Here is an 11,897-nt window from a genome sequence, read left to right as displayed (position 1 = left end):
CCGGCGGGGAGAGGAGGCGCGGCTTTGTCAGCGCCGCACAAAACCCCCGAATTCCTCTAAACTTTCTTAGACGCGCGAGGGAGGGGGAAATATATATATATATAGGGGCCTTTTCATTGCTTGCTTTACCTCTGGCCAGGCTCAATCTAAACCCTTCGCTCCCCCCCTCTCCCCCGGATAATCCTCCCCTTTATTTTAGAAACACACAAAACCAGGTTCCACGCAGCGCTATAGTGGCTACAAGTGAAAGAGAATTGAGCGCCCTGAATCGCCGGGGGAAAATTGGTTCGGCTGAATAGCCCCGGCGAGGGACGGGGCGGCTAATCAGAGCCCGGGGGGTGCTGCCCTGCAGCCGGGCCCCCCCAAACAGGTGGACGCGGGACTCTCTCAATTACCTCGTCCTCGCATCTGAGGTTTCTGCAAATCCTCCCCTCCCGCATCACGGCGTTTTAATTGGAGAGAGGAAGGAAAGAAACCCCGGCATCCAGGCGCTATAATGTAGCGTCGCCTATTGCGGGGGGGGGGGAGGCGGGGGGGGGGAAAGGGGGAAGAAGAAAGTGCTGGAGAGAGTTGGGGGGGGGGGGGGTGCAGGACAAGGGCTACAAGGGCAAGGGAGAGTCGCCGGGTGCCCCCCGGGGCATCGGGCACCTTTAGGGGGTAACAACTTGCAGAACTTCCCTTCGCTGAACACGGGTCTTTTTTATTTATTTTTTTTTTTTCAGCAGCGAAATCGAGTCCTGGACACGACTCCCTCCGCATTTATTTAAGGCTAATCACCAGCTACCCTGAGAGGGGAGAGGGCTGGAATTAAACTTAGTTTAATTAACATTAATACACTGTCCTAATTAATGGGTTGGCTATTAATTTATACATGCTGGAGAGGCTCGCAGATAAGTGACAATTTATTAATTATCTTCCAGCTCGGTTGCAACGGAGCTGATTGCAGATGGGTTGCCAAAATAACTCGAGCATGGTTGCGTGGTAGTTGCTTTAGAAAAAAAAAATCATTCTCCCCCTTCTTCAAAAAAAAAAAAAAAAAAGGAAGAAGAAGAAGAAAAAAAAAATCCTCACGCTCATTCGGAGTGGCTCTTCTAACCCCAGCAAGAACTGGAGCACTCTTTTCCACCCAACTTGTGAATCGCACTTGCCTTCTAATTTGCCACATGCAAAACGATTCCTCTGCTTTGCAAGTTGCTTTTTAAGAAGGGAGAGAGAGAGGAAAAACCCAGCTCGCACACGAGCGATTTGTGCGTCTTAAACTGGAAGGAAATTGTGCGTGGAGAGGGGGGGCTCGTCTTCCTCTCTCAGCCCCAACCCACCGCGCTCCAGCCCGGCGCCTCGGCTTGGGGAAGATCCATGGTGGCATCCCCATGTCATTCTGCTCAAAGTGACTTCATATGATGTCAGCTTTAAATGTTCGAGACCGTGATCTGACGCTCAGGAAGTTGTTTGCTATCAAAATGTGACTGTGGCCACACCGCGCTGCTTGGATGAGTCTCGCCGGCGCTGGGCAAAGGTAAGTGGTCCCAATGCGAGCCCCGCCGCCCCTCGCCTTGCCCCCCGCCCCTGGCTCCCGCATTTCCCGGACCGTGGCCATCGGTGGGGCTCGGCTGGGTGGCATTGGGCTGGGGGGAGGTTTTTCTTTTTCTTTCCTTTTTTTTTTTTTTTTTTTTTTTTTTTTTTAAATACTAACAAGGTCTAGCCTGCATGTTACTTTAGCGTGTTCCGCTTAATGAGCAGTAATCTGGTACCCTACGTGCCATTGTTCTTGAATATGTTCATTTGAATGTAAATAGGGAGGGGGTGCCGGTGGGGGGTGGGGTGGGGGGAGAACAAGGTGCTTATTAAATTGATTTGTCTCCTGGCTTTTCTGGAATGCAGAGCCGAGCGCGGGAGCGAGTCGCTGCTCACACCAAGTTCCCGCACGGCGGAGCGACATGGCGAGCCCGGGGTCGCTGGAGACGGTCATGCCTTCCTCCTGCCCCCGGCACGACGGCAGAGCCGCCACCGCTAACCCCTCCAAGACCCTGGCCTTCTCCATCGAGCGGATCATGGCAAAGACGTCGGAGCCCAAGCCGGCCTTCGAGGAGCGGCACGGCGGGCCGGGGCCGGAGCCAGGCAAGAAGCCGCTGAGCCTGTGCTCGCCCCTGCCCTGCGTGATCCCCATCCCGCCGCTGGGCTACGAGCTGCCCTCCAAGACTCTCAACTACTCGGAGCTGTGGAAGAGCAGCCTGCGGGGCGGTGCGGGGCTCTGCAAAGCCAACTGCGGCGTCTGCTGCAAGGCAGAGCTCGCCCTGGGCCAGCCCAGCGGCCGGCTCATCAAGCCGCAGGTCATCCACCAGGCAGGGGCCGTTCCGGCTGCCCCCCGCTCCCTCTACTACTTCAACTACCTGGACGCCGCGTACCACCCGGCCGACCTCCTGCACGGACAGCTCTTCCCGGCCGGCCTGCTGGGCGCCCCGCCGCCCGGGGGGCTCTCGGCCCATCAGAAGCTTTTCCTGCTGGAGAACGCCAAGCTGGCGGGGCTGGCGGCCGAGAAGCTGCCGCCGCCGCCTCCCTTCGCCCACAAGGAGCGGCTGCCGGGACACCTGGACCAGGTGATGAAGGAGGCGGCGGCGGCGGAGCGCGGCGGCCCCCCCAAGGGCCACGCCAAGATGGGGGGCGGCGGCGGCGGCGGGGCGGCGGAGGGCAAGCCCAAAAACTTTACCTGCGAGGTCTGCGGCAAGGTAAGGGGGACGTCGGCATCGCGTGGGGGGACCGGGGGCGGCGGCGGCGGCGGGGCCGTGCCTGACCTCGCCTTCCCGGCGCTTCCCCGCAGGTGTTCAACGCCCACTACAACCTCACCCGCCACATGCCGGTGCACACGGGGGCCCGGCCTTTCGTCTGCAAGGTCTGCGGGAAGGGCTTCCGCCAGGCCAGCACCCTGTGCCGGCACAAAATCATCCACACCCAGGTAGGTGGGGGGCGGCCGGGTTGCGGGAGGCGGCGGCCGCCCCTGCTCTCCGCGCAGCCCCCACTGACGGGCCTCTCGCACCCCGGTGCAGGAGAAACCCCACAAGTGCAACCAGTGCGGAAAGGCGTTCAACAGGAGCTCCACGCTCAACACCCACATCCGCATCCACGCCGGCTACAAGCCCTTCGTCTGCGAGTTCTGCGGCAAGGGCTTCCACCAGAAAGGTGAGCTGAGCCGGGGCGCGCCAGGGGCCCTTGCCCATCATTAGCGGGGATTAAACGCGGCGAGCCCTGCCCGGCTGGGGGAAGCGAGAGGCGCAGGCAGATCCGCCGCCGCTCCCAATTACTTTCCCTATAAGCTGGGCCGCATCGCCGGGCAGTGCTGACGGTTCCCCCTAAATGCTTTTTAAATGAAAGGTGCCGGGCCTTGGTCCTAATCCAGAGCCCTCCGTTTGCCGCGGGTCACCGGGCTGACCCTGCCTCTCATTTGTGCCATGCCAGTTGCGCGCTGCTCCGCGCTGACGAGGACCGAGTTTGACAAGTGGGACGGGGGTGCGGGTGGAGACACTTCCTAACGCCCCCCTTACCTGTGCACCGTGCGGCCCGGGCACCCTCCGGTAACTCCCTTCTCCATCTTCTTCCTCTTTGGCAGGCAACTACAAGAACCACAAGCTGACCCACAGCGGAGAGAAGCAGTACAAGTGTACCATTTGCAACAAAGCCTTCCACCAGATCTATAACTTGACTTTCCACATGCACACCCACAATGACAAGAAGCCCTTTACGTGTGTCACTTGCGGGAAAGGATTTTGCAGAAACTTTGATTTAAAGAAGCACGTCCGAAAGTTGCACGACAGCGTCTCCAGCGCTCCTCCGCCGCGGGACCCTGGGCGCAGCGGGCAGAGCTAAGGGCCCGGCGCGCCGCCACACTCGGACCTGCTCAACCAGGCCAGCACTATTTATCCAAACCAGCCTTCGCTTCTCTGTCCTTTTCCCAGCGAGCTCAGCCGCCGGTAGCAAGCGACCCCGAGCCGCAGTTGTATATAAGAGGAATCTTATTTAATGGCGCGTTGCGCCGCCGGAGCGGGCCAGGACGGGCCGGGCCGGCCGCCCCCCGCCCGGCGCCAGGACAGCGCTCTTTATACGTGTCTGTAAATCTCCATTTTAAATGTACGCTCGAATAAGTGAGGAATATATCTATATCTATATCTATCATGGGACAATAAACCGGCCCTTCGCAGGTGTCTCATTTCCCACCTGGGCCCCGGCCCGAGCGGGGACCGGGCTGCACGGCGCTATCCCCGGTGTGAGCGCGGCTTGCGGGAGCCGGGCCCTGCCGCTCCAGGGCTTGCCGAGCGCCGCGAGCATCGGAGGAGCAAAACGAGGGCGGGAGGGAGCCGGGCGGCTTCAGAGGGCTGCGGCCGCCCCCCGGAACGGGGTCAGAGCCCCTGCAGGACCCCCGGCGGGGCTGCGCGGCCCCGACCGGCAGCGCGAAGGGGCGGCTCGGAGTTTCCCAGCGCCGCTTTTCGGGGTCGGTTCATTACGCCGTGTTTAAACCGCTCCTGAATGACTATCTTTCCCTGCATGCAGATAAAATGATCTCACGCTTGCTTTCCGAGTAATGACCCAAATTAAGAGAGAAAACACAGACCCTTCAAAACGCATTACATTAATCTAATCACTCCCAGCAGGCCTCAGAAACTCTTTGTGATCAGAATATGGATAATCAAGCACTTGGATTACACTAAATATTCCCTTCTCATCTCCCCCCCTCCCTCACTTTTAATACGCAAGTGTCTATTCCGGCCACGTCGTTAGGAACAATATTATTCTAGTGGAGAAAGGAGATTGAGGAGGACGGGCGTGTGCGTGCTGCTCGGGCCGGGCTTGCCAATGAAGAGGGGAACGAGAGAGGCACCGAAATGCCTGGGGACGGCGTAATGGGGAGCTCACCTTTCTCCGCTTAATTGAGTGGTTAAACAGAGGGAGGCGAGGACGAGCACAGCTCGCCGCCGAGTGCAGGAACGGGAGTCGACCCCTCGCTCCGGGTTTCTGGATTCATTATTAAATAGCCTGCGATGTTCTGCGTTCTCCAAGGAGCGGGCTGGGGCCGGGGCTCCGGGCCCCGCGCTCCCGCTGTAGAGACGGGGCGATTTTAGAGTTTTTCGGGGTTTGCATTTTCTAATGTCTGAAATAGCGCTTTGATGGTTCGAGGAGCGAAAAAGAATGTCCAGTGATCCTGGCAGCGGGGAAAGATCATGACCGAATTTGTTAAAAAAAATTTGGGAGAGTTTTATGTTAAAAGGAAATTATAAAAAGGAAAAAAAAAATGCAAACCCCGTCACCGACAAGCCAGCGGTCCGGAAACCGTGTCGGGGGAAACGGTCCCGCAAGTGAAGGGGCTGCGGCTCAACGCCCGGCAGGCGGGAGCCGAGCCTGGCTCTCCCGCCGCCGCGACAGACGGGGCGGGACAACCCACGGGCCGGGGACAGCGGGAGGGACCCCTCTCTCCGTGAGGACACTGTGCCGAGGGAGGCCACGGCAGGACGAGGTCCCGGAGGACAGCAGCGGGGCGTGGGCATCCCGAGGGGTGCCGACGGAGCCAGTCCCGCTGCCAGGTCCGGGGGAAGCGCCGCTTTCTCCGCACCTCGGGTGCCGGGAAGAGGTCTGGGCTGCCAGCCGGGAGCCGAAAGCGGGAGCCAGGCGCGGCTGCGGGCCCCACAGACAGCGCGCAGGCTGCTTCCTCAGCTCTCCTGATGGGCGAGAGCAGTGCGAAACCCACTCCCAGGAAGGGAATTAAGGAAGTGCGTTCTTATCGCATTTTTATAAAAAGCGGCGTTGTTTACAGAGCCGTCTGGGGGGGAGGGCGGCATCCCCGTCACGGCTGAGGGCATCTTCGGGGCACCCTGAAGTGCCGCGTCCGCCACCACTGGTGGGCTTGGTCACCTGGCCCCTCCTGGGGGGCGGTGGGCAGCCCTCCCCCGACCGGCTGTCGCTCCGGCTTCCCCCCGATCTCGGACGCATCGGCAAGGGGCCGCGGCAGCGCGCTGGCCACCGGCCGGCCCCGGACCCCCCCCGGCTCTCGCCCGGATCCCGGCACACACAAGCCGCAGATCGCGGGGGAGGGGCGGCTCTGTCAGACACACACACGCCAGAGACTCCAATTATCTTCTCCCTCACAAGATGTTTCTGCTGTCCACGACTGCTCACACTTCGGCACTCTTGCCAGCAAGCCTCAATAACACAAAACCCGCACAAAAACCCCTTTCCCGGCGCCGCAGCCGCGCACACAACAGATTGAGCGGTGCCGGTGCCTCGGGGAGAGGGTTAGAGGTGCCTCTGCGCAGAGAGCGACGTGCCAGCGCCTCCGTGCTTCCCCCTCGGCCCGCCCGGCCCGGCCCAGCGCTTCCCCGGGACCGGGCGGCTCCCAGGTGCGTCCCGGCACCGCGCCGGGCACCGGGAAGCGACCAACCTACAGGCAGCTGCGTTGCCCTTTTCCCTGCACTCCGCTCTCCAAACGTCTGAGCAACCAGTTTGCTGCTAGAAACATGTTAATTGCCAACGGAGCTCATTAAGGCATGCACATGCAAAACACAGCGAGGGAGATTAAATGGACAAAAGCGCAATAATGAACTGTCAAAAATCGGACCCATCTACACGACCAGGAGCACTCAAGAATGAGGCATTTAGAGGCAACAAAGGATTGTCTGGGACAGGAAGAAAGGACGACCTAGACTTTTGTTTAGTCAACACAATTGATTACAAATGAGAGATTAACAGGATAGCTTCAGAGTTTTTTTGAAGGAGGCAGAAGAGAAAAGTCCAATTAAGTGCACCGAATGTTAACTACATTGATTTCCACGGCCAGCGCTGGAGAAATTCTCATTAAACCATCCCTGGCGATCCCTTTTGGAAAGTAATTTGTCTCCCTGATGGAGCAGAGAAAGGGAGCCATGTAAAGAGAAAGAAGCGCTAGTTCTTGGCACAATGAGCTTAGGAGACACACTGGAAAGAGCCAAAGGGGGAGTTAATGAGCATCTGACAAGCCGCTTGGACCCGGGCCTGGAGAGCAGCGATGAAAAGATGGAATTGGCCAACAACTATTCTTTATATCAAACATAAAAAGGCCAATCTGAAACAGCGCTGCTCAAAGCTGGTGGGGAATAAAAGAAAGGCCCCCAGTGAGGGGTGGAGTGGAGGGCTCAACTGCCCCTTTGGGACAGGGGAAGAAATGTACTGGCATGTCCCTCTCCGAGCGAGCGGAGCTGCTGGCCCTCGGCACTACACCCCTGCCGGGCACGGCAGAGGGGGCCCGACAGCCCCGGCCCGGAGGCGCTTGCACAGACCCGAGTCGCCCTAGGACAGCCGAACTGGGTGCAGTTTTAAGAAGTTAACCCGCGGAGAGAGATCACCGCTCAGCCCAAATCACGGCGGCCCGGCTCTCCCCGAAACCCGCTGCATTCCTCCTCCCCGGGGCTGCATTCGCCCGACCCCTCCTGCTGCCCCGGCTGCGGGTCCCCCCCTCCCGGGGGACCGGGTACCGCCGAGCGCAGCGCAAGGCAACGCGCGTCGTGTAGACACGGCTCGCTCGGAGGCTCTTAAATCAGATTAGAGCTCGTTAATAACAATTTTGGCTTAAGTCTGTATTGACTTAGGTTTAGGAATGGCTTAGCACTTTCGCTTAAGTCAACACCAGGGCTAAATTGACGCATGCCTTTCCCAAACCGCCGTGTCCCCCAGGACGCCCAGGTGCCCGCAGGACTTGTCCTTCTGCCGCTTGAAGCCGTTTTACGGAAGTATTTGCATGATTTTTAAGTAAGCCTGCTGGGCCTCGACTGTGCCAGCCCACCCCTGCGTGACACCCACGAGGATCCCCTCCACGGACGGCTTTTGTGGGCCTCGCCCTCCCAGGGTTGCGATCAGGGCACTTCTGTTCTTTCAGGCTCTTGCTGCCAGCCCTTGCGCTCCTTCCCCAGCCCTCGTGGTGTGGCTCCTGCCCACTCTCCTAACACCTCTTGCCTCTCTCCTCAGGTCCCCTCTAGCCCCTTCAAAGTTGTACCCTGGATACCCCAGAGAGCCGGCGCTGCATTGCCATCCACGGCCGAGTTCTCTGGAGAGACTGAGGGTCCAGAGGCAGCTGCCCCTGCACCCGAGGGAAAAGACGGCACGGCGGGTCCCAGAGGAGGCATTCCCTTCAGCCGGCACCGACAGCGGCCACAGCGAGGGCTACCGGCTGCCTGCCCGGCTACTTTAGACCCATTGAGAACCACATGCAGATGGGGGGGGGGGGGGGGGGGGGCAAGGGACAGGTAGAGCCTGGGGCTGTGCAGGCAGAGGGGACCACCAGCAGGAAAGGCACCCACCCCTTGGACTGCGCTCCTAGGCGGCGGTTGTTGCCTGGTGATGTGGTCACTCCATGGCCTTCCTCTCCCGAAGATTCCTGCACACAGACCTCATACCACGGCCAGCTTTGCCCTAATCAGCCGCCCTCCCACCTCTCCCTTGCTGCCATCCTCCCCACCTTCTCACCAGCCCTCTGACGGGTACGGGGCTGTGCTGACCAACACCATCCCCACGGGGCCTTAGAGAAGGGGGAGGGGGAAATGCTCTTACCAGCTGGTTTCTACCACACATCCTGATTGTCCAGGTGACGCTGTCCCAACTTTTCACTCCATTCCTAGCCTACTCCTATTGCTAACCCTGCCTAGCCCAAAGCCGTAACCAGCCTCGTGTTATTTGTATTTACCTCATTGATTTACTGCGATTGCTTAATTGATTGAATCACGGGCAATACGTGCCCTCAAGTAAAAATTAAAAAAAAAAAGGAAAGAAAAAAAAGGGGTACATTTAGATTTCTGTGCGCTCTGTTTTACGGGCCGTCTCTCCTTGTAAGGTGTTGAAGCTGCAGCTGGGCTATGTGGCTCAGCCCTCAGGGAGCCTCGGGCGCGCTCCCCAGGGCGCACAAACAGCCGCTCAGTGCGGGTGCTTCAAGTCACCAGTGATCTTAAACCCTGCTTTAAAGTGACTCCGGTAAGAGCATGTCACACCACGGAAAAGGTCCGCTGCCAGAATTCTGGGTGTATAATCCCGAAACAACACAAAACTTGACTTCTACAAATATTTACATCTTTTCCGTCTTCTGCGTTGGCAGAAGAAGCAGGCCGATGATAAACTTTAAAAGACATCTGATCCGGGGGCAGAAGTACTCCCGGCCGATGGGACAAGGAGTGGGGACCTCGCTGGACCCGCTTCGCCTCTCCCGGCTCCTCGCCGAGCCTCTCGGAGCATCCCCGGCCCCTTCCGGGCCGCCCCAGCCCGCGGGTAATGCGAACAAACGGGGCCACAGCAGTGCTGGGTGGGCAGCGGTACCCCCGCCCCAGCCCGCGGGGCTGCTCTGCCCGCAGCGGCCGGGAGCCCAAACATAGCGGGGATGGGCGCTTTGAACCACTTGGGAGAGCGAGGCCACGGGAGCCAGGTATTTTCCCACACCAGCGCCGCTGCAATGGACACGATTGTCCTGCGAAGGGCTCAGGCGCTTACACCGCAGAGAGCACCTGAGACCTCCCGCAGCCGCGTTCCCGAGGTCCCGTTAACTGTCTGATACTCCTTCTACTGTCTTCCTCGCTGCTGCCAGTTGCCAAGATAATTCACATAAATAGAAGCTTTCTGATTTATTACCAGCCTCTTCCTTCTGATTCATTATGGTAATGAATTGAGATATTACCAACACTGGATTATCGTATCTATCAATGAATCCAGCAAAAGAAAGCTAATTATAGAGGAAAAATCCAAGTGTACCCGGAAACTTAATACAAAGAAACGTCCGAGAAATAGAGGAAAGCGGCTGCAGTAGTTTAAGCACCCTCTAAACACAGCTTCCAGTTGTCTAGGGACACTTTGGGTCACATAGACAAACCTTTTTCCTAGGGATTTACGGATACGTTTTTTTAACAGTTAACATCACTATTACGAGCGTTTCCAAGGAATCAAACCCGCTGCCCAGAGCTTTCCCGGGAATCTCGGCGCCGTTGAGTGAGGGAGGACACACACAATGCGCTTCCCGTTCCCTCTCCCAGCGCAGCGCTCCCGGCGACGCGCAGTCCCCGCGCCCCGATCACGACCGACCGGCACCCGCCTGTCGTCCCCCGCGCCACAGTCAGCTCGTTTCACACCGGGCAACCACCGAGAAACGGGTTTGGTTTGTTTGGGGTTTTTTTCGTCCCCTCCTTTCTCCCTTTCCCACAGTCTCTCGGCTCGGCGTTTCCCCGGCTGGAAGCAGCGCTGCCCCTCGGGCAGAGCCCGCACCGGCGGGGCGCGGGGCGAGCGCGGCCGCGGAGCGCAGCGCGCAGGTTCGCCGGCGCTGAACAAAGCTGCCGGCATGTGCTTCACTTTGAGCACATTATCCTCCGGAAGCTTTTATTGAGCAACAGTCAGAGCTCCGTGAATGAAGCTATTGGAACGCATACGAACTAAATGGGTAAAGAAAGGCAAGTCTGGTTACCAAAATTACATTTCTCATTCACCGCAGTGAGGCAGGTACTTATTTACTGCGGCTTCAAGCCACGGTAATTAGTAAAGGAGACTGTAATTTACCTAAAGGAAGGCAATTTTTTCCTTTTATTAATTCACAATAGATTTGTAAAATAATCTTACAGCAGCTGGCTCTGCTTGAATCTGTTTCAAAAGTGTGATGTAAATACTGTCTCACACTATTTTGTTGCTTATTAGGCTTTCTGGTAGGTGATACGACTGAGAGTGAGGGGAAAGAACACATTTATTTTTAAGATCATCATCACAGCGATAAAACTTACGGGAAGAAGTGAGCATACTTTCTATCTGTATGCGTTAAAAACAGACGTGTTCAAAGTAAGTCAAATGTAAAAGCTACAACTGGAAGGCTACAAACACAGCGGGTACAGCTTAGCGCATTTTCAAGAGCTGTTTTAACTGTGTTTAAAAGGAGTAGCAAATTCCCAAATTAAATCACCCTATTTATAGCAAAGACAAAGAGTTTCACACAGCAGGAGGATGTACTGAAGAACCGTTTTCCCCCACCTGTTTCCTTAGCAAGGGTTTAAGTATCTACATCTACGTCTTCCTAGTAATTGCATATCTGAAGTAATTTATCTTACACATCATGAAACAATAGGAAGAGTGCAAATAATCGATCTGGGATTCATTACATTTGGATTTTTCATCAGTAAACTTCTGAGATTTTAATCTTCCCTTAGCAGATTAATATTTCATATCAGAGGAAAATAAACACCATACCTAAGCATTTATCACTGGCCCACCTGCTATTCACACTGCAGCAGGCACCAACTTACATCCAACTCATACATGCAACACAACACTGAGATCCAAGAGGATCAAAGCTTTATTTCAACTATAACACAGTATATCCATGGATTATAATCCTTCAGCAAACAGAATATCACAGTAATGAAGACCTTAGCATTACAAATATGTTAAAACAGCTTGCATTTGGGGTGATATTTAAGGTCAAGTTGTCTCTGAACACAACTATTAAAATATTATGAAAATTACCATTATGGAGTAAATAATGTTTTCTTTCAGATATAACCTCTAAAAGTACATTCAATTTTAAATTTGGTTTTCTTATTTTTCAGTACCAACAAGCTTAAACTGAGCATCCCCAACCTGCTCTATGAGAATAAAAAAAAACAGAAATGGAGAACGATAAGCTCAGCCTAAAAATTAGTTCCCAACTTCTATGAAAACATGACCCTGAATAAATACAATCAAGAGGATACCATAGTGTCAGATATGCATCTAAACCAACTATTACAAATGTATTCTCAAATTAAATTAATAGGCTTGTGAAAGATTTTGCAGAGTAAGAAATTTCTTATGCTAGGGAAAAGTAACATGCCTTGCCTTCTGCTCCTGCCCCCACAGTCAGAATTACTGAGAAAATAAAAAGC

General features: G+C 55.9%; 1 protein-coding gene across 2 annotated transcripts; it reads left to right on the top strand.

Annotated features, from left to right (window-relative positions):
• Positions 1–5,481, top strand: FEZF2 (FEZ family zinc finger 2). 2 transcript variants are annotated; one of them, XM_066195596.1, is made up of 6 exons: positions 1–370; positions 921–1,516; positions 1,882–2,726; positions 2,819–2,953; positions 3,045–3,177; positions 3,605–5,481. In XM_066195596.1, exons 3-6 carry the CDS (start codon positions 1,938–1,940, stop codon positions 3,859–3,861), a joined length of 1,314 nt encoding a protein of 437 aa, XP_066051693.1. In that variant the 5' UTR covers positions 1–370; positions 921–1,516; positions 1,882–1,937; the 3' UTR covers positions 3,862–5,481. The 2 variants fall into 2 exon arrangements, with proteins under 2 accessions (XP_066051693.1, XP_066051692.1); XM_066195595.1 differs by lacking the exon at positions 1–370 and adding an exon at positions 409–498.
• Positions 5,482–11,897: the final 6,416 nt, after the last annotated feature.

The sequence above is a fragment of the Chamaea fasciata genome, unplaced genomic scaffold (genome assembly GCF_029207755.1).
Source record: "Chamaea fasciata isolate MVZ Bird 193981 ecotype frontalis unplaced genomic scaffold, bChaFas1.0.hap1 SCAF_13, whole genome shotgun sequence".
NCBI lineage: Eukaryota > Metazoa > Chordata > Aves > Passeriformes > Sylviidae > Chamaea > Chamaea fasciata.
Note: the sequence above shows the minus strand (reverse complement) of the source record. Positions and strands in the feature narration are given on the sequence as shown.

What these genes read in the sequence shown, in the direction of transcription:
- FEZF2 (XM_066195596.1), top strand. Translation starts at nt 1,938, where the DNA reads ATGGCGAGCCCGGGGTCGCTGGAGACGGTCATGCCTTCCTCCTGCCCC. An exon ending in CCTGCGAGGTCTGCGGCAAG is followed by an intron (nt 2,727 to 2,818) that starts GTAAGGGGGACG and finishes GCTTCCCCGCAG; the next exon opens with GTGTTCAACGCCCACTACAA. An exon ending in CAAGGGCTTCCACCAGAAAG is followed by an intron (nt 3,178 to 3,604) that starts GTGAGCTGAGCC and finishes CCTCTTTGGCAG; the next exon opens with GCAACTACAAGAACCACAAG.